Here is a 26,560-nt window from a genome sequence, read left to right on the forward strand (position 1 = left end):
ATATAATAATTTCAAATTTTGGCACAAGGCCAGCAATTTCGGAGAAGGGGTTAAGTCAATCATATTGACCCCACTACTCAACTGGTACTTATAACAACATGCGTAACCAATAAACATGAATTTGAATGTTTAAAGAGATGTTCTGTTGTTTAGAAACACCAATTTACAGTGATTAAAGGCTGAAGATGCATAGTCAATTCTATGTTTGATATCTAATAATGAAACAATTTTGATTTCTTTGATATAAATTACAGGGTGTTTGTGCCAAATTTGACAGTTTGCATAAAAGGAAAAAGAAAAACACAATATCATTATCATCAACAATAAAATATAACGTCCGTTTTTACATGCTAGCATGGGTTGGACAACTTGATAGGAACTGGCAAGGTTAGTATCTCAACCAAAAATAAAAGTACTTTAAAAAAATCAAAAAAAATCAACTAGACTATGGCTGAAAGATAACAGTTTACTTAATGTACCCATCCACAGCTTCCACCCCAAACTCAAGTCAGCTCAAGACCTGGAGCATATATCCCTCACTGCCCCTGGAGAGATCTTCGAAGATCTTCTTGATCTTGGCCACCAGTACAGCTTGGGTGTTTCAGGCAAAGCAGTTGGTGTCTTTCTCAACTGCACCCCACAATAATCCATGAGATAACAATAGAATTAGGAAGCCAGAAATTGGAGTTGAAGTCGTAGAAATTCTGACAACTACTTTTGACTCTTTCCAAAGGTTTGCAAGGAACTGAATCTTGCTGCCACACATATGCCTCCCTACAGCAACTCTCTCCAATCTCCAACAGCTTTGCAGAGCCATCTGAATTGAGCTTCAGGTCCTGTTCAAAGTTGTGGAGTGGCATGATATCACCCTCACTAGAGATACATCCCAAGGTCCAAACACTATCAAAGTCTGGGGAACTTCATTTTCATGATCTGTGAGATATCATATGGATTATAGGTAAGTCACATGTTGTTCTGGATGTTGTGCAACTGGTCCTAGCAGAAGTTCTTTTCATCTGACAAAAACCAGATCATCTCCAGCCCAACAGCCCACCTGGCTGTCAGAATTTGTCCCTTGCAACTCTTGTTCATCATGCAGGGCCAGCTTCGTGGTGATAACTCCAATACCCATCTCTCTCATCAAAGCCCAGATTTCCTTGCTCAGATCCTTCATCAAATTGTCCTGCAGTTGTTGCATGAATTCTGGTGTGCAGATGCAGTCAGAATGCCTGCCGGCCACAGCTTCGTAGTCTCCGTTGCAGCAGTCCACGCCATATCTTACAGCTTTTACAGTGTTTACAGAACATTGAGCAGTAGTCATGATGTCAACATTTTGATACCTAGCATGAATCATCATGATATAACTCTTTTCAATATTCAGATGGCTTCCAGTCCTCCATATCAGCTAACTTTTTCTCAACTACATCTTTAATCTTTATGTTCTCCAACAACATTGACTATTCACCAATACATCAAGTTGATCCTAAGAAAAGGAGACGTTAAAAATGTTTAAATTTAGCCTAAACACTGTAATTTAAGATATTTAAATGCAATAACTGATTCCAGTTGTCCTGTGACTGACCAAAGTATCAACAATAACAAATATTTTGGTTATATTAGCATTATTGAAATTGTAACAAAAATGTGAAGCTATATTCTGGATATCTCAGAGGAGCTCCTTAGTTTTGTAGTTTGTATGAACCAAAGTTGCACTATCATCAATAAATATAGGATTCACTCTGACCAAACTGTATATCCTTTTTGGAGTTGATCAAATTCTTCATTATCATAACAACAATAACATAGAATAACAGACACAAGAGGAAACAACATTGTCTGATACATATTATTGAGGGTGAACAATCTAGTCTAACACCCGGTTATTTGATCTCACTGGCTAAACCTCTTTCAGAAAGGATTTTTATCAGCAAATGTTGTTGTTGTTGTTGTTGGCACTCCGTCGCTTACGACGTCGAGGGTTCCAGTTGATCCGATCAACGGAACAGCCTGCTCGTGAAATTAACGTGCAAGTGGTTGAGCAATCCACAGACACGTGTACCCTTAATGTAGTTCTTGGGGATATTCGGCGTGACACAGTGTGACAAGGCTGACTGTTTGAATTACAGGCACAACAGAAACAGGAAGTAAGAGTGAGAGAAAGTTGTGGTGAAAGAGTACAGCAGGGTTCGCCACCATCCCCTGCCAGAGCCTTGTGGAGCTTTTTAGGTGTTTTCGCTCAATAAACACTCACAACGCCTGGTCTGGGAATTGAAACCGCGATCCTATGACCGCGAGTCCGCTGCCCTAACCACTGGGCCATTGCGCCTCCACTTATCAGCAAATATAATGACTAAAATAAAAATGTAATATTTATACTCTAAGACCTTAGGTCCATCACAAAGTATGTTGAATTTGATTTAAAAATAGCTCATCACACTGGCAAGACAGTTTGTATGTTAAAGGGGGCAATACATGGCATAAACTCATTTACCCATATTTCCATTTACCTTAGAAATACAGATAAAAAAAATGCAATAAATGTATTTACTTTTCCAGAAATTTCAATTCCAATCTCATCCAGAACTTGGTTAACAATAGCATCTTCACCTTCTTCATCTCCTGATTCTGTGAAGATGTCATCAAGAGTGTCGTTGACTGAAGAAGACAAAACAGTTGATAGATATGAATACAACAAGAACTGAGAATATAATAGAATTAAAAAAAGAAAAACAAATTAACATCTTAAAATTAATATGGAGAGATGAAACTAAACTGGTTCCACATCCATTACTGTGACAAGAAACTAGTGTAACATGTTAAAGCTTTACCTGGAAGTATACAAGTTATAAATTGATTGGCTTCATTATTTCCAATGTTTCAACAACAAAAATAAGCACAGTCAAGTTAAATGCAGTGATTATGTTAGTAATAGGAGTATATCATGGTTACTGTCAGTAAAAAGTCATATTTGCCTTTTTATTACTTTAATATGTGATCAGTGCACTCTTACAAGTAAAATATGTTATAGAACAATTTATAAAGATAGGACAGAGAAATATGAGACAAAACATTAGCGTAGAGCTTTTGTAATGGGGAATAAAAACCAACTAAAACTTGACATGCTGGATTTTCTAGTAGTAAAATACAGTTTCAGTGTAATCAATTACTAATTGCATACCAGTTCATAATATTGATATAATGTCTATAAAAGTACAATGGACAATATAACTATTTAAATATAACTGATTGTTTGATCCAATTTTTAAATATTAATCCAATGTGAAACGTATTGAATTAAGTGGATCCTTGTATACATGATATAGTAAGCAAAGAAATTTTAATGATTTAAAATGATACTCTTAATCATGAGAACAAATCCTTCCTAACTGATTAATTCTAGTCAATTAAAATCAAACTTACACTCCACTGCATTTCATATGCAATTCAAATTAATTAAAATATCAGGATTTAGTTGACGAGGCCCTTGTCAAGGGCTGGCAAGTGGCCTCATTCCCAATGGAAGCCAGTTGCTGCAGCTTTCCTTCTAGATCAGAAGATAGGCCTGGAACCAAGGCAACTGAAGAAAGCCATCAAGGAAATAGGCACAGCAGTTGAAACTAGCTATAAGTAGAAACCTTCCATAGGTGAAGACTAGCTCAGTCCTTGCTGTGTGACTCATCTGAAGTGTACTGGCTAAGGAGTGAAACGCTAGTGATCCTGAAATACCTGCTGATGATACAGAAGGGTTTCCAGCATTGAAATGGATTTAGAAGAGTTTGTAAAACCTTTGAGTAGCTCCTGCAGTTACTGCACAGAGCAAAGCATCTCTGATGATTATTTCACCTAGAGTTGCCTCCCCTGTCCCTTTCAGTATAATATTCCTATCAAAAACTCCAATTTTCAGTTTCCAACATTTTATAATTGCATAGATAGAAATATACGGTTTTAAATGTATAATTCTTTCCTAAAAATACAAAACATGATTAATATTAGAGTTATAGTTTCCTTTCTCATGCTTCTTTGTATCATAATGTTTGCTTACATTGGCATAAGACCTTGAATTTGAAGGGAACAGGGAAACCCAGTAAATCGATTTCAGTCCTGGATAACTCTGAACTCAGGATACAGAATGGCAAAGCTAAATATTATCAATATATATCATTAAATAAATGCCAGTACTTAATTGTATATATTAATCTCAGAAGAATCAAAAACAAAATCAATCTCAACATAATTTAAAATCAAAATGTAAAAGAACATAATTAAAGATTTCGTCTGGCACTGTACCAACTCTGTCACTCCATAGATTTCTATGTATTACTACTACTATTACTACTACTTCGACCAGGAGTAGGAGGAGACTGTTCTTACTCATTTCTTCAGACATTTCCATCTTTGTGGATTCTCTCTGAAAATCTTGCATCATTTTCATTGTCTTCTTTGGATCCATAACTTTGTTCATCTGAGTCATGGTCTGCGGAGAAATTGAGAAGGCAGGTGTAATGTTTGGTGAAAATTATTGTTGATTAGCTCAATTATCTTTGATCAAAAAGACTAACAAGACAGAAGTAGCTGATCAAATAATTGTTTAACTGACATTCAGAAAATGACTTAACAAATTCTTTTATTCTTTTATTTATTTCAGTCATTTGACTGCAGCACCACAGTAGTCGAGCAAATCGACCCCAAGACTTATTCTTTGTAGGTCTAGTACTTATTTTATCAGTGCCTTTGCTGAACCGCTAAGCTACAGGGACATAAACACACCAACATCGGTTGTCAAGCGATGTTGGGGGGATAAACAGAGATGCACAAACACCTGAACCCAGAACCATGTGGTTGGTAAGCAAGCTACTTACCATAGCCACTCATGCGCCTATAAATATGTAGGATTTAACAAGTTTAAACCCAAACCTGATTGCTGTATATTTATTTTATAATAGTCTTTTCTTGCAACTTTAAAACATTGAACACAATATAGGCGCAGGAGTGGCTGTGTGGTAAGTAGCTTGCTTACCAACCACATGGTTCCGGGTTCAGTCCCACTGCGTGGCACTTTGGGCAAGTGTCTTCTACTATAGCCACGGGCTGACCAAAGCCTTGTGAGTGGATTTGGTCGACGGAAACTGAAAGAAGACCGTTGTATATATGTATATGTATATATATATATGTATGTGTGTTTGTGTCCCCCCCCACCCAACATCGCTTGACAACCGATGCTGGTGTGTTTACGTCCCCGTAACTTAGCGGTTCGGCAAAAGAGACCGATAGAATAAGTACCAGGCTTACAAAGAATAAGTCCTGGGGTCGATTTGCTCGACTAAAGGTGGTGCTCCAGCATGGCTGCAGTCAAATGACTGAAACAAGTAAGAGAGTAACTATATATAAATAACCACACTCGACTTAAGCAGTCTGGAGATGGTACATTTCCTTTGTATCCCAGCCTGCTTTTGTATGACATGAATGTTGTTTAACCTCAAGTCAGTTCTGATCCAACAGATCAATAATCAAAGGCATTCCAGTCATAGCATCCTGTCTCTGTGAGGCACAGTATATCTATGTTATCTAATATATTATGACTTCACACAGACTGTAGTGTAATTTTTTGAGAAAGCCAACTGCTCAAGAAAGCAGTTAAACAAGAAACCATTTAGAGGCTGTCTCACTATCTATAAAAAAGTTATAGGTAATTTCTAGTATCTTCACCCTCTGTGCATGTGATATGTATGTTTCTGTTGTTGAGCATGATGTTTGCTTGTATAACTGTAGGTTCTAGTTGCAACCACAGTAGAACCAGCCAAAGTAGACCCAATCAAAATAAGACAGCTCTTGTCCTTCATTGCCTATTTATGGTTGTGTGCATCTCAGAACAGTGTTTGATGACTAATGAGGTTATTGTTGCTGCCACCTCAATGAATATATTGTTTCTCTGTTCACCCAAAAAAGACAGAAAGAGAGAGAATTTTTATAATATGTAGTAGTGTTCTGGGATTCTGTAGGTATGTTTGGTTGCTATAATTTGCTATAGTGTGGAAATAATCCATATATTTATTGTTTGTTATTATTGTATCATGTAAGTTAAGTTTAATGCTGCAAGGGTTCTAAGTGCATATATGTGGTGGTTTGTGTAGTTGCATCTTGTGTTCTTTGATGTTCAGTAAGAAGGAAGATCGAAGATTTGCTAGCAGCTACTTTTTGCTTAGATATGCCTGAAAAATGACACAAGTTAAAACATATGAAATTGTGTATTTAGCTAAGGTTGTGTAGGAATAAGTTAAAGAGGGGGAATGGGAGCAGACACTCGGGGTATAACCCATTTCAAAATTAACAATTTTAAACATTTTCTTGTGCAACATTTAGGCTTTTCAAATTGACAGACAATTTACTAGCATATATTTAATGTCATTTTTAATGAGTTTAGTATGATGCTTACAAATGGTAAACGTGGGAAATAGTTGAAATTTTTACTGATGTAAATAGTTATTAGAAAATACGTGTTGTAAATAGTTGCTGAAGCTATCATATTTTTGGGAGGCATTATTCTTTACCATTATTGAGCAGAGAAATTAACAAAGATGTTCTAGCAGTGATTAACCCATAACTTTTTTATGTTAAAAACATCTTTTTTATGTTAAAAGCTTCCAGTAACAATAACTTTCTTAGAAAGATGGAGAGAAGGACACATTGAATAATGTAACTGGAGATGCAGTGTATGAAAAAAAGACAGGATAAACACATATCATCCCAAATCTTTCTAATTAGAAATGGCTCTGAATTGAACAACTATAATCTGCCTATCAAGTATAAAAATAACAAAAAGACATATAGAATGAATAAAATTAGAAAAACTGGTGTTTACCTTTGTTGTAGTACCCATAGCATCAGCCATTTTGACACTGGAATGCATCATCTGGAAATGATAGAATAAATAAAATCATTTACTCTGCTTCTTGCACTTTACCGTAGTGTTTTACACTCTTCTCAATTATGTCCCATCTTGAGGGAGATGAAGCCACAATATAAAGTAAAAAGTAGAAATATTAGGTTGTCGGATAAATTTGTTTCTTTTCAATGTTTTTTTAATTAATGCAAGAAATAATTTTGTTGTAGTGTTTTACGGGTTTTCTTTTTTTTTTTTGTAGTTCTCTTCTTCCTCAGCAACATCTGTTTATTGTTTTTGAAATTTGAATAAATTTCACCTCTTTTCAAATAAATGATAATGGAGTACCAGGTACAAAATGTTTAGCATTTTCAACATCTGTTCTTCTTCACTTTCAATGAAAGTTTCAAAGCTGCCAAAGCTGCTTGAGTCATTTATGCAGTGTATAGAAAAGGCACCATTACTAAAAAAATTGCACAGAAATGGTTTTCATGCTTTAAGGAAGGAAAACTCCACCTTATAGACTCTCTTTGATCTGGCTGACCTGTTTAGTTCAATGAAAATTGATTGAATGAGCTCATCAATAAAGATCCATACCAATCCACTAGGGAATTGGCCCTGCAGATGGGATGCTCTCATGATACCATTACCTGTTACCTTCATTTGAGGAGGAAGGTCCAAAAAATAATGTTTGGTGCATCAAGAAGTACTGTCTCGAAAGTAATGACAGCCTTTGAGAAAGAGGGATAAACCTCCTCATCTAAACAAAACTCCAGAAGAAAACCAAAATTTTCAGATAGGACCAATAACAATATTAATATAGATATTCACTTCTGAATATTTTTGCTCCTGATATATATATATATATATATATATATATATATATATATATATAGATATCACCATCGTTTAATGTCTGTTTCCATGCTGGCATGGGTTGGACAGTTTGATTGAGATCTGGAGAGCCAGCAGCTGCACCAGGCTCCAATCTGATCTGGCAATGTTTCTACAGCTGGATGCCCTTCCTAACGTCAACCACTCCGAGAGTGGTGGTGGCTGCTTTTTACATGTCACTGGCACAGGGGCCAGTCAGGGGGTACTGACATCGACCACGTTTGGATGGTGCTTTTTATGAGCCACTGGCACAGGAGCCAGTCAGGCGGTCCTGGCATTGATCATGTTCAGATAGTGCTTTTAACGTGCCACCGGCACGGGAGCTAGTCAGGGAGTTCTGGCATTGGCTATGTTTGGATAGTGCTTTTTATGTGCCACCGGCACAGGTGCCAGTCAGTGGGCACTATCCACAGCTACTATATTGGTTTTACTTGACTCAACAGGTCTTCTCAAGCATATCATATCGCCCAATGCATCAGGGGTACTCTTAACTGGGCTGGTCATGCATAGCTGTGATCTCACTTTAGGTGCTGGTTCTTCTCAACCACATCATATCTCCAAAGGTCTCGGTCTCCTGTTATTGCCTCTGTGAGGCCTGATGTTTGAAGGTCATGCTTCACCATCTCATCCCATGTCTTCCTAGGTCTGCCTCTTTCACAGGTTCTTTCCACAGTTAGGGAGTGGCAATTCCTCACACAGCTGCCCTCACCCATACGCAACACATTACCATACCAGCACAGTTATCTCTCTTGCACACCACATCTGATGCTTCTTATGCCCAACTTTTCTCTCAGGGTGCTTACACTCTGTTGTGTATGCACAGACATTACACATTCAGCAGATCATACTAGCTTCATTTGTTTCAAGCCAAGGCATGTTCTCAGCAGTCATGGCCCATGTTTCACTGCTGTGTAGCATGGCAGTTTACACACATGCATCATACAGTTTACCTTTCATCCTGAGCGAGAAGCCCTTAGTTGCCAGCAGAGGTAGGAGCTCCCTGAACTTTGCCCAGGCTATTCTTATTCTAACATCAGATTCTTTAATTTATGAGATAAAGTAATTGGTTGATCGGAATCAAAATTCAGAGTTGCATTGATACACCAAAATTGAAAGCAATCTGAGCAAAATTAAAGGGGGCACATTTTGTGAATGAAACTAACCATATCCCAGTTCTGTTTCTACATCACAGATTTTCACCTATCGGGGGGCGGGGGGGGGGGGGGGGTTGGAATGTAACACTCGCAATAGTCAAGGGATTACTGTATATACATGTATAGAGAAAAATAGATAAGATAAATACAGATATCTATCTATCTATTTATCTATCAACCTATACATACATACACATATATACACATACACACATATATACACACACACATATGTACATACACACACACACACACACACACACACACATATACATAAAAGATCATATAAATGATAAAGGGACAAAAACGAATGCAATGAAATTCATTAGCTTATAGCTGTTTCTGCTAGAAGATGCAATGCACTCATAAGTGAGTGCTTGTGTATCACCTTATAGCTTCACCAGAGCTTCAAAAATGAAGTGCAATTTTATTTGGGAAATTTCCCAAATAACCTTTTATTACACTCTGTACATGACTAATGCCTTTCTCTGAAGCATACGTATATTGAGTTCTATCACCAGGTTATTAGTATTGCTATGCTATGCCTAAGCAAAATATTGAAGTATATATATGCATACATATAGCATCATCATCAAATCATTTAATGCCTGTTTTCTATGCTGGCATGGGTTGGATGGTCTGACAGGAACTGGTGAGCCAGAGGGCTGTCCCAAGCTCTTTTGTCAGCTTTGGCATGGTTTCTATGGCTGGATGTGCATCTTAATGCCAACCACTTTACAGAGTGTACCTGGTACTTTTTATGTGGCACCAGCACCAATGAGGTCATCAAATAACTTGCAAGGCAATGACCCCTCAATTGAGAGGAGGAGTGGTATTGCAGGAGGAGGCTTTGTGCCAAGTGAAGAGAAATTAAACTATGATAGGGGGACAGAAATATGCGTCTTGTTGAAAAGAAGCATGGCTACTCTACTTGGTGGTGGGGAGAAAATTGTGTTGATGTTCCAGGGCCTACCTTCAAGGTACAAGGAAGTGAATGAAAGTGAAGTGGTACAGAGGATTGAGCAGATGAATAAGCAGGGAGCTCACAAGTGCAAAGGAGAAAAGGAATGCAGTGAGAGGTGAACATGAGCATATAGGGAAGCAACAGGATAATAGCAATACTGTTTGCAGGGGAGAATGAGAGATGGAGATGATAAAGCAGTATTGGACCATAGGGGCAGGTATTGAACAAACACACACACACACCTTTATATGTGCAACACAGAGAGAGGTGTGAAGGCCAGAGCAACTGTGGTGGATGAGAAATGCCAAAAAAGGAAAGAATAATTGCCAAGCCCTCTCTCAGCTGTTCAAAGTGTACATATTTGCTTCAGTTGTGCCAGAGCCTGTCATTTGTGAACTGGTTTCCATATCCACCTGAGGGGTTGTCCCACTCTTCCTCATGATCTTTGGACATGAAAAACTGCCCAACATATACATATATGGGAAATAAAAGATGGAAGACAGAATATATGAGAATTTTTATTATCAGTCACAACAATTGTTTTGACACATCTAGCATTGATTCCTCATGGGTGTGGGACACTTAACAACTGGTTCAGGAGCAGCCAGCAGTGCAGATGTATCTCATCGGGATAAATAGATACAACTTGTTATAACAACAGTTCTGCAATGAATTTTCTCATTTTGTAGAAAGAAAAGCAGCAAAACGAAGGAAATATCTTCATTTATATAGAATATTGAAAATAAAATCACAGATGCAAAAAAGAAATGAACATGCAATACAGTAAGAAAAGTATATAGAAAAAATATATATATATTTCTGTATGAGTTAGGGGTTTTGGGATTAGGTTTCCGTCAAGAAGTAACTAATATTAGCATCGCATTTAGGCTTCACCCAATTTTCTTTCATTAATATACTCATGTATTAAACTTCCCCTAATGGGTTTAATGTAAGTTATTTCTGCCAACTCCTTTTATAATGCTATATCTACTAAATAGTGGTTAGCATCTAACCTCTAACACCTGTAACATGGACAAAACCATTAAACCCACCACATAACATACTATCCTCGCTATTTCCCCCAGGATAATGGAAACACGATGTAAACCGCAGCCTGCGGAAATTCCTCCTGAGTGTGACTTTATTCATCTACTTACCACAGGATGGAATACCATGGGTTATATTAACACCTTAATTGAAGTCCTTACTTTACATTTCCTTACTATGTCTATCACATTATTTCATTTTATTTTATTTTACCCTACTCTATTTTTTAACTGACTTTCACACATGTTAGTTCCCTAACATTTGGACCCTCTCTCCAATGTCTGTTCATCCCTGTACATCACTGACGTGATGAAGATAACTTGGAAGTCTTTGTTGCTTCATGGTATAAACAGCTGTAAGAGATTAGTACCTGTACACTCATCTATTATTATTAATTTGTTTATATTTATATATATATATATATATATATATATCTGTTTATGCAGTTATTGATTTATTTCATTCGTTGATTTGTATCACTCACACATATGTTTGTAATCATTTAATAAATAGATATAATTGAATGTTTACTGGCTGATGTTTGTTGATTGTATGTCCTCTCCTTTTTCTTATTTGCCTTATATATATATCATCATCATCATCATCATCATCGTTTAACGTCCGCCTTCCATGCTAGCATGGGTTGGACGATTTGACTGAGGACTGGTGAAACCGGATGGCAACACCAGGCTCCAATCTAATTTGGCAGAGTTTCTACAGCTGGATGCCCTTCCTAACGCCAACCACTCAGAGAGTATATATATTCATATATATATATCTACTATATAAATGAGAGTACATGTAGTCATGTATGTGTGTTTAGCCCCAAAAGGGTCCTTGAGAAAAACGAATTTCATTTTCAGTATCTGTGTCTCAAAGAGAAAGTTGTCCATAAATAATAATCAAAAAATATATGCTATGAGAAGAAACTCAACCTTTAGGTCAACAAATCTACCATTCTTTATCTATCATCATCAGGCTCTTTTACTTTTATGCCTTCCCATCTCTATATATACTTACCATACTTTTCATAACTCTCTCTTTCTTTCTCTCTCCCTGTATGCACATTATTTCTCATGCATGCTGCTCCCCACCATCTCTCTTCAAATGACATAAATTTCATCTTGTAATGTTTACTTTCATTATATGATACACAGCATTCACATACAAATTCTGTTTTCTGATTGGGTAAATATTTACCAAACTTTAAGCCTCTGGAACATTTTTCTGAAACTTTTCCAGAATAAATGAATCACAAAACTGGATTCAGCATGAGAAAGTACATCAATATATCAAATTTGAAAATTTTCACTAAATTTTAAAATTTTAAATTCTGTGACAGCAATAGAAAAGATCTCATTTGTCACTCATTTTTTTGCTTTTCTCAATATAAACTTTCCCCTTATATATATATATATTTATCACACATTCTCACTCTGTATTCTTTTATTCTTTTAATTGCTCCAGTCATTTGACTGCGGCCATGCTAGAGCATCACCTTGAAGTGTTTTTGGCAAACAATTTGACACCCAAGACATAATTTTAAGCCTAGTACTTATTCTATCAGTTTCTTTGCCAAACCGATAAGTTACAGGAATGTAAACACACCAACACCAGGACACACACACATAGATATATACATACATATATATATATGACACCCTTCTTTCAGTTTCCATCTACCAAATCCTCTCACATGGCTATCGTTGGACCAAAGTTATGGTAGCAGACACTTGTTCAAGGTACAACGCTGTGGGACTGAACCTACCTGGAACCATGTGGTTGGGAAGCAAGCTTCTTACTACACACCTGCACCTATACAAATCTCATTCACACTGAGTGTGTGTATGTGTGTATTCATGTGTGTAAGGGATTTCATTAGATTGGGAAAGTGATTTAAAAAAAGGTATGTAAAAGATAATTTATTTTAATAGTATACTTTTCTGATAGTAAATAATTTTTCTTACACACAAATAGACTCGCTTAGTGCAGGGTGGGAGTTAAAAATTTAAATTACCAAATTTTTTTGTCATTTTTGTTTAAATTCTAGTAATGGACTGCTTCTGGGCAAAACAAAACTGTTACTTCCACATCATCATTCCATAAAATGTGTTTATGTGGAGAAAAATATTGAAAAGCATCAATTATCATCATCATCATCATCATTTAACGTCTGTCTTCCATGCTAACAAGGGTGGGATGGTACCACAAGAACCAGACTTTGGTGACTGTTTTGGCAGGATATTTACAGCTGGATGCCCTTCCAAACACCAACCACTTTACAGTGTGGACTGGGTGCATCTAAGTGGCACCTGCACCGACAGGGTCACCAAGTATTTGCAAGACATAAAAAAAGAAAAAAAAAACTTTTAGTGAGACAGATACAAGTGTCTTGCTGCAGAGGAAGTACAAAGTTACCCGGCTGGAGACAGAAAGATCAGGAATGAAGACAGAAACTGGTGTGCTACCACAAAGAAAATACATGCTTGCCCAACCTGAGGGAAGTGTAGGAGGAGAGAGAGTGGGAGACAGCAGGATGGAGATGGTGGCAAAATGCCAGGCATAATCACAAGGAACAGGGATCAGAATATAAATGAGATGGTTGAGTAAAGGAAGAGAGAGATATAGATGGTAGCAAGTGCCAGGGCATACCCTTGAGGTTCAAATGCCATAATATAAATGGCAGGATATTGCAAAGGGAGTGTGATTAAAGAGTGCAACTAAATGGCAAAAGACCTGGGTATATATAGAATTGGAGGGGCTACCTGATAGCAGTGATACAGAGGAACAGGGATGTGAGGACAGGGTTGGGGATTGAGAGCTGAGCATAGTGTATGAAGGCAGAAATGTGAGAAAGAGAGATGTAGCTTGGTTTGTTGGGGTAGGGTGAAGAAAAGTTTTCTTGTTATGTGTGGGTGGAACACCCAGGTTGGGGGCTAGCAGATAGCAATAATAAAGTGAGACAGGGCATGTGGGTGGAACACACAGGTCAGGTGCATGCAGAGAGCAATGATACAGTGGCACGGGGCCAAGAAGACAGGATTGGGGAGTGAAAAGTAATCATAATACATGAAGCAGAAATGCAAGGGAGAGAAGAGATGTAGAGATGTAGTTTGGTTTGTTGTGGCAGAGTGGGTGAGACACAGTGCTTCTAGAACTCAGTTCTGCTGGTGTGGGTGGGTCTTCTCAAGAACTTCATATAGCCAGACATCTTAGTCCATTGTCATTTCCTCCATGGGGCCCAACTTCCTGAGATTGGTCCTTACCACTTCATCCCATGCTTTCCTGGGTCTTCCTCTTCCACAGGCACCATCCCCTTTCAGTGATCGGCACTTCTTTATGCAGCTGTCCTCATTCATATGCATCACATGTCCAAACCAACATAGTCTTCTCTCTTGCATGCTACATTTAATTCCTCTTATGCCCAACTTTTCTCTCATCATACATGTGCACATGTATGATGTTGCACATCCAACAGAACATACTACCTTTGTTTCTCTCCAGTCTACACATGTCTTCTGCATTCAGAGCCCATGTCTCACCACCAAAGAGTTCAGCCATTCATACACAAGTATCATATAGTCTACCTTTCACTCTGAGAGAGAGTCCTTTTGTTGCCAACAGAGGTAATAGCTCTCTAAATTTCCTCCACCCAATTTTTATTCTAGAAACAATACATCTTCACCATTGATAATTTTGTCACCTAGGTGACAGAAACTATCTACAACCTCAAGAGAGCCTCCTGGGCATTTGATAGAATCTAATTATCGTGTGCTCTTAGTGCTTACTGTTCCTACACATCTGCCACATACAAAGACGACTTTATCTGTTAATCTACCTGTGATACCACTGCAACTCTTATGTGTCCATAATTTACACTGGGTGTAGTGAATGGAGTTTCTTCCAACTCATTTCTTACGTATGGAACATTTACTTGACGGAAAGAAAGTTTTATCTTCTTTTTGACTAACTGCTTTTGTCTTAGGTTAACTTTAAGGCCCTTTAATTCCAGGTTTTGTTTCCATACCTGGAATTTCTTCTCCAATTTTGCTAAAGATTCTGCAATAAGAGCAAGGTTATCAGCATATAATAGTTCCCACAGGCACCCAGTTTTGAATTCCTCTGTTATGGCCTGGAGGACTATAATGAATAAGAGTGGGCTGAGAACTGAGCCCTGGTGAACCCCTACTGAATGCTAAATTTATCACTGTATTCATGGCCGACTGTCACCTTACTGACAGCACCACTGTACATGGCTTGGACAGCTCTAACAAGCCACTCCTCTACTCTTAACTTCCTTAGAGACCATCATATAACAGAGCAGGGAACTCTGTTGAAAGCTTTCTCCAGATCAATGAAAGCTAAGTACAATGGCTTACTTTTGGCCAAGTACTTTTCCTGCAGCTGTCTCATTAGGAAGATGGCATCTGTGGTACTCTTCCCAGGTACAAAACCAAACTGCATCTCATCTAGTTTAATTCTATTTCTAATCAATTGAACTATAACCCTCTTAGAAATTTTCATGACTTGGTCTAGTAGTTAAATATTTGTGTGTGTATGTATATATATAAATATACATATATAGCAACTTAAAAGGAGGGCTCTTCACAGGGTCTTGGGCCCAACAATGACACTTCATGCAATAGAGTACATGTTAATTTCTATCAAACTTGAACAATATTTTTCAAGCAATGAATAATTTTCATCAAAACAACAATATAATTTGTCGACTTGGAACTTATTGCAAAGCTGCATGATAAACAACATTTTTTGTCTTCCCATTCATATATGAAGAACCTTTAATTGTATATGACACACATGAGGGTACTTGTATGAAGGTTATAAGGTAGGGGTATAAGGGTATGCTCAAAATATACATATTCACATACACAGCACATGATACGTATGAGTTGCCAGGTGAAAATGTTAATGTATGAAAATGGTGGTAGTGGGGGAGGGTGGGGAGGTGGTCATAAAGGGTGTGCAAAATGGACGTTGAGCACAGTCCTTGTGTAAACTAAGCTTACGCACCATGTAGCTAGTCGGGCTCAGAAGGAAAGGTATAATATTTAGTAATTATTATTATTCTTATCATTAAAGTATCAATGCAATGGTGATTGCTGACTTCCAAAAGTTTTCTTTTAACCGACAAGACTTCTCCCATTGATTTTAAGTGCATAGTATAGGAAAAAAAAAATGGCCAAAATTGCTACTGAGTGGGTGAGTGGGGATGTGAAAGAAATCATGAATTATAAAATTTTTTTTTACCAAATAGGCATCTCCCGTTATTTTTAAGAGCATAGAGCAAATAAAAAATTAGTCAAAATTGATCTAGAATGAAGGGGGCAAGGGAGAAGGAAGGATTCCTAAATTTTCAAAAATTATTTTTGTAAAAAGCTCCCCCGACCCGCCTCATTGCAAGAATGTGGTGAAAAAAAATTTTGAAAAATTCCTATCAAAATGGAGAAAATCCAACTTATGTAGGTGTGCTATTCTGAAAGTCCACAAAGGCATTCTATTGTGAAAATTGCCTGACAACGATGGGGTACTCAGCTAGTGTGTATATATACACACACACATAAATGTAATAAATTGTCATGTACATGGTGAATAGCAAAAATTAAAATGATGTATATATCCACTTTTAATGCATTCCAGCAGATGAATACATGTTTATTTATAACACATTCAATTCATCAGGGCAAGTGGACTTTGGGATATTGGTATTTGGACCTTGTCATGTATCTTATTAAACAAAGTTACCCTGGACCAATGAATCTAAGAAGAGTTTTTGGCTCTTGTTTACAGGATTTAGTGAGCAGATTATTTGCTGATGTATACTGATGTCTGCCAACCAATAGTAAATTGTCACATGCACAGGGAACAACAAAAACAAAAGTCATACACACTCATGCTTAATTCATTCTGATATACTTGAATGTGAATACACTAATTGTTGTTGTATTATGTCATTGGATAATCATCATGTGCACAATGAACAGTGGGGATTACAGAAACACCAGCACCTGTTCTGGCACTGTTTTTCCATATATCACTGGCAGAGAGATGAGTCGCTACTATCACTAGTGTTCAATCATCTATCATTGACAAGACCAAAGAAGGTCAAAATCATGTAACCTGGTGGTCTCAGTAACGGATGTGGCTGGGATTTATCTCCCTGCAAGCAATATAAACAAGAGTGCATTTTGCACCAAAAGCCAAATTGAGAGTTTCTCTCATGATATCTGCCACAGTATAGTTTACTCTAACAGAAGATCCAAGTGGGGATATATATATATATATACATACATACACATGTACTCTCTCTCTCTCGTGTATCATGGCATATTCATGCTTTTGACGAATCATGGCTTGTTCCTCCTCCATTTATTTCTGTCTCTCGCAACATCACCCAGGTCTTTCTCGCTCTGCATGTTCATTCCCTTCTTCATCCAGTCGAACATCTCCATTTTCTGCCTTCCTCTCGCTCTCCTTCCCACCAGCTCAGTCTCCACCATGTAACACTCCATCCCGTCATTCTCTCGGAGAAAATGACCAACAAATCTCCAGTCTCTCTCTGATAATATCCATCAACTGTCTCTTCACTTTCATCTTCTTCAACACTTCCACATTCGTCACCCTCTGTACCCACGAGATTCTAAGCATTTTTCTATAAAACTACATTTCCGCAGCTTTGAGTCTCTTCTCCATGACTTTGCTTATTGTCCAAGACTCACATCCATATGTTAGCACCGACCAGATGTAGCACTTTGATAGTCTTTTCTTGACTTCCATTCCAATTCTCTTTGCACAAAAATGCTTCTCATATCCATAAAAGTCTTCTTTGCTAATCTAATTCTGCACCTGATGTCCTTATCTGACCTTCCATCTGATGTTATCCAACTTCCCAGATATATGAAACTGTCTTTCTGCTTTATCCCAGTTCCTTTCACCATCAAGCGACATGCAGGTACCTGTGCTTTCTTGGTACAGACCATTGAGAAGGTTTACTGGTAGTTAATCATCAATCCAAGCTTTCCACTCTCCTCCATCATGATATTAATCAATCCCTGAAGCTTCTCTTCTGTGTCCGCAAACAAAGCCGTATCATCAGCGTGCCTCAGAGTGTTATGATTCCTTTCCCCCAGTTGTAGCCCTGCAATTGTCTTGATCTTGCTTAGAGCTTTCTCACTATACAGGTTGAATGCATGTATTAAATTCTGTTTATCCTGAAAGAAAGAAAGAAAGAAAGAAAGAAAGGAAAGAAGGATGGAAGGAAGGAAGGAAAAGTAAAGACTGATACTCAAGCCATGTGATGCACTGCTGAATGATAGCTTGGAGACTATGCCAACTCACAACTTTCATATATGAAATGATGCAAAGCTAACCCACTAATTCCATATTCACTTCAAAATCATTAAAAAATAACTGAATATAATCAAATTAATTTTCACCTGAGTACTTGCAAATGAATCTATATTGTGGATTCAATGGAATAGTTATCTCTATTATATATATACAGCAAAAAAATTAATTTTGACTTACTTTCTGTTGACTTCCAATAGCTTGGACTCTTGAACCAACTGTAAAATTTTTGTTCTTTTGTTTACGTAGAGCTATCAATTGCTTTGCAAGAATACCTGCAGCCTGAAAGAGGGAGTTTAGAAAAATTTTAGAAAACGTACTGCTTTGAAATAAATAGGTATTCAAAATGTTTTTCAGCAATAGAAATATTCTAAAGCCCTGAAATTCTTCTGGTCAAATTCTATTTCAGTTCCATACAATAAACATGTAAGTGTAATCATTATTATAATTTTTGAGAAATCTGTCTGCCTGTAACATAACTTCATGTCCAGTTTGCACCCTCTCCCTGCCTCAAGTTCTCCATCTTTGTTTGTATGTATGTAGGTACAAACTGAGGTGCCCACTAATAAATTACCATTAATAATCTGTTGATAACCAAGAAACATTTTTGTCAAATTTCAGCATTTTTCAAAAAAATAAAATCTATATTAATGGGTAGGACCAATTTGATGAAAAAATGAGCAGAGTCTGGTAGTGAACCCGTGTTGTTGTCATTTTGGTGCATGTACGTAAAATAATGAAATTTTACGCTTTGGGCAGATTTCGTCAAATTGATGTCATGACGGCTAGTGCGCAAAATGCCTTGAGAAATAAAATGCTTTTACTTAATCAAAACCTGAATTGTTGGGGAATTAAAACAATGAACTGAAATAATAAGTTTTAGCAAACCAAAACAATTCATATTGAAATGAAGAATTAGCAAATGCTAAATAAATTACTGTTGATAAGCTGTCACTTTATACCCATGAAACATATTTTGTCGCTAGTGCGAAAAATGCCCAAATTTTACAATTTTTTGAAAAATCGATGCTGATTAAAAATCGATTTTTTAAAAATTTCAAGTGCCTAAGTGACTGCATAGGCATAAGCTCCACACACGTGTCAAGTTTCATCAAGGTCTGTTGGATAGTCTCCGAGAAGTTAAAGTAACAAATTCACGAACACACAAACTTGCCATTTATTATTATAGATGTATGTATGTATGTATGGATGGATGCATGTATGTTTGTTCTTCTCTTTCTCGTTTTAATTCAGAATAAATTTTGATTGGCCACTCACTTAGTAGCAAGGTTGTGAAGAAAAACATCTTGTTTTAACAATCATCCTTTAAATCTTAAGTAGAATTTTTATAGTATCAGATGTCACGATCATTTGAAATGCATTCTCTCCACAAGATCCCAAGTTCAATCACACTTTGCACCAGACAGGCTGGTATGTATCCTGTTGCTCCAATAATAATAATAGGTATTCATGTACTATCTTAGCAGTAAACTGGTCCGTTTTTATTTGGCATGCTTAAGTGAAAGCAGGGTATTGTAATCACTTGTCTTTGTTTGTGTGTTTGCAAAATTACTGGAAAATGGCAGAACGGATTTTCACCAAATTTGGCAGAAGTACTCATTGAGTGAATGGCTTGAAATGAAGAAAATTTGGTTTGATTATCTTCAAACATATATAAATACATACATAGATACATAGATATGCAACTGTGTGTGTATGTGTGTGTGTGTGTGTGTTTACAGTGATGGATTCGAGGTTTTCGTTTATTTATGAGTTGATTTCTTAATTTCACCAGAGTATAAATACCTATAATGGTGATACTAAAAAAAAAAAACAGATAAACATTTTTTAAAACTCAAACTTACAAATTTCCCGATAGGCAAGTGGTCATATTATTTATATCCTACAATGAACTACAGTACATTTGATTCACCTGCCATCATTGAAAGACACTCAAAACACTTCTCAAATTCTATGCAATATTTTCTATAAGTATTTCATTTTGTTCACTTTCATTTTCTTAGGAATCAACCCTTGTCTGCATGTATGTAGATCATAGTGTACCTATTGTGCATAAACACATGTGGGTATATACAAGGGTTGGACAAAATAATGGAAACACCTAGCATCACAGCATCATAATTTTGAAATATCTATAAAATCATCAAAAGCTTGTTTATTTTTGTTTTTTGATTTATTATTAGTGTTGCTTAATATGTTTTGCTAAAATTGCTGTTTCTTTTCAGATATCATCAGAAAAAGGTAATTCATTAAAATAACAGATCTATTGGACTTTCAAAGAGGTCAAATTGTTGGTGCTTGTATGGCAGGCACTAGCATAACAAAAGCAGCCGAAATGTTTGGTGTATCAAGAACTACTGTCTCGAAAGTAATGACAGCCTTTGAGAAAGAGGGGAAAAAACCTCCTCGTTGAAACAAAACTCCGGAAGAAAACCAAAACTTTCAGATAGGGTCTTCTGGACTCTTATGCGAATTGTTAAAAAGGATCACAAAAGTACAGCTCCCAAAATTACTGCAGAGCTTAATGACCACCTCGAGAACCCAGTTTCCACAAAAACTGTTTGCTGGGAATTGCACAAAGCCAGATTTTACAGAAGGGCTGCAATCAGAAAGCCACTTTCAAAAATAAACCTTGCAAAGCATTTAGAGTGGAGTAAAAACCTACAGAATTGGTCCCTAGAGCAGTAGAAGAATGTTATTTTCTCAGATGAGTCATCCTTTGCCTTATTTCTGATCACTGGCCGAGTATATGTGTGGAGACAGCTAAAAGAAGCATTTGACCAAGACTGCCTTCTTCCAACTGTTAAACATGGAGGAGGATCTCTGATGATCTGGAAATCTGTCAGCCCAATGGTTTCCCTTCATGGCAGAATTAATAGTCAAGACTATTTAAGCATTTTATTTGATCAAATTAATCCTATGGCTATGGAACTGTTTCTGGAAGGAAATGTAATCTTTCAGGATGATAAGGCATGAATTCACACAGCTAAAGTTGTTACTGAATGGCACATGGAACATTCCAGTGAAGTTAAACATCTTATCTGACCACCACAATCCCCAGATCTCAATATTATTGAACATTTATGGTGCATTTTAGAAAAACAAGTAAGGAGTCAAGATCCTCCACCATCATCACTACAAGAACTGGAGACTGTTTTAGCTGAAGAATGGACAAAAATACCTTTGGAAAAAATTCAAAGTTTGTACGAGTCCATACCTCGTAGAATTCAAGCTATAATTACTGCCAAAGGTGGTTCTACCCCCATATTAAAATTAATTTGTTTGAAATTTTAAGGTGTTTACATTATTTTGTCCAACCCCTGTACATACATAAATATATACATAGGTGTGTGTGTGTGTGCGTGCGTGCGTGTGTGTACAATAATCGATTCGAGGGTTTTGTTCATTTACGAGTTGATTTCTTATTATCACTGGAATATGAATACCTATAATGATGATACTTAAAAAAAAAAATTCAGTTCAATTAAAAAGCATGGGTAAGCAACACATTGTAAGCCACGCTATAATTTGTGGATAAATTTATCTGTGTGAAGGGTATGCATCACCCCTCTGATGCCCTTTTTTCATTTTTAATTTGTTATAATAAATAGATTTTACCAATGCTCTTTGGGGAGAGGTCTGTATCGACCCTTATCTCCTGCCTCTCCTCAATGCATGCATGTATGTATGTTGTTCTCTTTCTAATTTAGAATAAGTTTTGATTGGCCGCTAACTTAATAGTATGTATGCATGCATGCATGCATGCAAATAAAAAAAATGTTATATTGAAAATTTAGTAAAAGGTTTATCAAATGCTTCACCTAACATACTGACAATGTCTCACAGCTGGATGTTCAACCTTCACTGTAAGAGACATCCCCCAAAATGTGAAACAACAAAGCAAAGTACCTGCAGATGTGAAAAATGCTATGGGATGTCTCTCTTCTCTTCACTGCTGGAAAAATTCTTGAAAATTTCTTCCATCTTAGACTGATCCACATTGCAGAATAAAAATTTCCAGAAAGCTAATATGAGTTTAGACCAATCATGAAATGGTTGATATCATCTTTTCCTTTGATAATTCTAAGAAAAGTGTTTAACACAATACTCTCTATACATGATTTTCTATGATCTTATTAAGTCTTTCTTTTTAATATCAGATGACTATGATTTGAATGATTTGGATGCCTGATTTGCTAAGATATTATTAAGGCTCTTCATGAAGTTATGACAGATACATTGCAGGTAAAACATTTCACCATTCATCTCAGTTGGATCGGATGAATTTTTGCTAAAATACAGTCGTTCCAACTGTATCAGCAAGAACTAGCAAGAACATCACCCTTTCCAAGGGTAATGTTCTTGCTAGTAATTTCCTTAATTCCTACTTTGGAGCTATATTACAATTAATGCCACAAATCCATCATATTTATGTTGAGAATATTTTCAACTTTCAGAGATTCAAAAGAATGGAATGAACCAACTGTCTGTACTTCTTAACTTTCCTAACACTGTTAGAAAGCAACATGCTACTTCAGATATATTTGTGAATTCTTAAGAATGTTTTGCTCTGAAAATTAACATTAATGATTAAATCAAATTCTTAATTTGTTTTATGTCTATTTTCCATGTTGGTTTGATGAATATACTACTGAAGCATTATTTTACAGTTAGATGCCCTTTCTGTGGCTAACCTTACCAGTTAGGATTTAGAAAATTCTACATGAGTTCAAAAGTTCAAGGCCAGTCGATGATTTGTTAACAAAGGAAATGACAACAATGTCACAGTTTGTAATTTGACAATTATTAGAAAAGTTCAAAATGTAAATAAACATAGATAGACACACATATGTATATGATGGGCTTCTTCCAGTTTCTGTCTACCAAATCCACAAGCAATGCTTTGGTTACCCTGAAGCTGTTGGTAAAGACACCTGCCTGAGGTGCTGTGCAGTGGGACTGAACATGAAATATGTGATTGCAAAGTGAACTTCTCAAACACACAGCCATGAAGAAACAAATCCCTTTTAAACTTAAATTCATAGCAACTCTATTAAACAAGTTAATCATCATTTCTCATATCCAGGAGGGATCCACAATATAAATACCTCTGTAACCACTGAAATTTCAAACTGTATTAATTTTGCAACTTTGCAATCAAGATATGCACAAACTTGATAGCTCATAAAGCAGCTATTCTCACTATCCTCTTGTAAGATATGAAACCTGAATGCTTTATCAAAAAGATAGAAGTGGTTGGAACACTTCTATCAGACAAGTTGCAAAATATCTTGCTCATTTGTTGGTGAGATATGTATGATAGCAATAATGAAATTCCTAATCGGATTAGACTCAACAACACCGAGGCTGGTGTTTCATCACTATCTGTGATGGGTTAGCATTGTTCAAAGATTGTTGAATAGACTGTGAATGCAAACATTCAAAATCTTTAATACTGATGCTTCCTCATGGACTGTTCATCTTGTATAAAGGGAAAAATGCTATGTTGGATGTGGCTTTATTAAAAGAAACTATATAGAAGTGGTTAACAGAAAGAAATGTCAGTGGAAGGGAGCAGACTGACAAGGTCTTTTGAACCTAGCTGAATTCCAATTCTTATGTTCCTTATTGTTGGCATTCTTTTAGTTCAAAAATAGGCTTATGTAGCCTTCTTGAAATACAGACATAAATTGAATATAATCAAATTCATGACAACAAGGGATGCTGTTAATGAAGAAAGTGTGATAAAGGCTGTAGTAAAGGGTAAGAAGTGTAATAAAATATGAGGAGTGTATGACTAAGTGTTTAATAGGATATTTGCAAGGTGTAAAAGAGCATGCAGTGAAGTGTGATAGGTGTAGTAAAGTGTGATAAGAGGTATAATAAAATGTAATGGACCTAAATACCAAATGTAAAAGAGTAATTTAATAAAATACTCACTTGCTTGTTACCTTCTTTTGCAGCTTTCTTTATATCAGCTTCCTATTTATAAAACCAAACAATTGAAGTCTTTTAAACCAGATTATCAAAAGAAAGTTTGATAAAATTTTGTCTTTGTAAGTAAGAATATCTATAAATTTACTTTTACAAAATAATGATAAATCAATGGCTGCAATGAAAATTATGAGATTGAATAATAATTAAAAGGTCTGACATGGTTAACATTTTAAAACTTGAAGTGAACAATATGTATTTATGGCTATATGGAGAGGGACTAAGTTACAATGAAACATCAATTGTAAAATTTGAATTTATGAGCCAATACCTTGCTTGGTTTTCCATATTATAATGTGTTAGAACAATCTCATAATGTCTTGTCATATACTATGGTCTTTTACAATCTGAGATACACATACAGTAACAGAAAAAAAGAACCACTCTTTGTTGTTGTATATGACATATTTTGGTTTGATTTTTCACAGCTGGATGCTCTTTCTATTCCCAACCACTTTACAGCATGGCCAATGTGTTGTCATGAAAAGTAGAGGATATTGCTGTAAGATGGCGGTGCTGGTCTCATGAAAGGTGGAGGCTGTTGCAGACAATTCAATCATTATCCTTCACTTGTTTCAGTCATTGGACTGCAGTCATGTTGGGGTACTGCCTTGAAGGGTTTTAGCCAAACACATTGATCCCAGAACTTATGATTTTATAAAGTCTGGTACTTATTCTGTTAGTCTTTTTTGCCTAACCATTAAGTTATAGGGACATAAACAAATCAACACCGGTTGTCAAGCAGAGTGGGAGTGACAAACACAAAAATACACTCAAACATATGTGTATGTGTGTGTGTGTGTGTGTGTGTATACACTTCAGGATTCCACAGTTCCCATCTGTCAAATTCACTCACAAGGCATTGGTTGACCAGGGCAATAGTAGAGGACACTTCGCTAAAGTGCCACACAGTGGGATTGAACTCAAAACCACTTGGTTGCAAAACAAGCTTCTTAATCACACAGCCATGCCTGTACTTGTTTGATGTTTTATTATAAAACAAACTGGACCAGTAATTTCTTTCAGTTAAATGCATCAGTCAGACAAAAAATGACGTGAGCTGAGTTGCAAATGAGTGCTACAAAATATATTATGGTGTATCAATCAGGTGTCATCAAGAGTAAGATTTATTTTTTTATTTTTAATCAGGAGGGAATGGCAATGTCCAAGACTCTTTACTGAACTTCAAACTGAAGTGAGAGGAAGGTATACTCAAACTAGATAGAGAACTAGTCTCAAAGCTTGCAATAGATTGGACTCTGCTAACAACAGTCAAGACCCAGTGGTAATATTGAAGTGGGTGACACCTAAGCTTACATGTTGATTAATTTATTTAAACATTTTCATCAGAATTGTAAATTTCTTTGAATGACACATACTTTTTTGTTGATATTTCCGCATATTAGCAAAGCAATAAAAAACAAAAGTATCAGAAATTTTCTTTGCCGCTTCAAATATTCTTGTGAGACCAGTAGTGACAGAATAGGCAACAATGTAAAAAAACAGAGAAATAATGATTCTGTATATTTGTTATGATCTTTTGCCTGACTTCCATCACTTGCCAGATTCTCATAAAATGAGATTCTTTCGCTTTCTCTCATTTGCTTGCAGTTTAGTTTCAAGTTAATAACAAACTTAGATTTTGTCAGAAGAGTGTCAAACTGATCGGATAGTTTCTGCAGATATTTTATGAGCATTTCAATGTTGTCTGCTTTAGTATCAATAAAGATAAGTTTTACTTGTAACATCATATTCAGCAAGAATATTAAACCAGACAGATGGCATGTGTTTCCATCTGAAATAAGACATGTATTTAAGAGTTAATGAAGATTTTGAAACATTCTGCAAGATCAATTTAATACCACAGACATATGATGAAAATAATTTCATACAATCAACTCTACTTTAGCACAATTCTCTGCTAAATCTAAGTCATACAAATTCAGTTTATGGTACCCAATGAGTGAGTAAATAGCAAAAGAATCTTCATTATGTAATATTCTTGTACTTGGCTGCTATATTGGATCTAAAGTTATATCTGCCAAAAGAATGTAATTTTTACTCAATATTTCCTTTATCAAGTTTGTAATTTTAGAACATTTTTCTCATATAAGATAGAAATATGAGAAAAATGCTTTTGAATCTTTAACTCACAGTCTTTACTTTCTATACATAAATGTTGTCTATTTTACAAGTGCAGAATCATGTGTTGTAGCAACTATTGTTGAATAATACCTTGCT

General features: G+C 36.2%; 1 protein-coding gene across 1 annotated transcript in view; it reads right to left on the reverse strand.

Annotated features, from left to right (window-relative positions):
* Positions 1–26,560, reverse strand: part of LOC106874374 (charged multivesicular body protein 2b) — a 69,879-nt gene that overhangs the window by 7,278 nt on the left and 36,041 nt on the right. The window contains exons 3-7 of the mRNA XM_014922087.3: positions 24,266–24,307; positions 18,485–18,586; positions 6,860–6,910; positions 4,372–4,474; positions 2,549–2,655 (exon numbers count right to left, since the gene is read on the reverse strand). Coding sequence (XP_014777573.1) covers positions 2,549–2,655; positions 4,372–4,474; positions 6,860–6,910; positions 18,485–18,586; positions 24,266–24,307 — 405 coding nt within the window. The remainder of the gene's footprint in view (positions 1–2,548; positions 2,656–4,371; positions 4,475–6,859; positions 6,911–18,484; positions 18,587–24,265; positions 24,308–26,560) is intronic.

Source organism: Octopus bimaculoides, chromosome 15, assembly GCF_046866305.1.
Source record: "Octopus bimaculoides isolate indiv1 chromosome 15, ASM4686630v1, whole genome shotgun sequence".
Classification (NCBI taxonomy): Eukaryota; Metazoa; Mollusca; class Cephalopoda; order Octopoda; family Octopodidae; genus Octopus; species Octopus bimaculoides.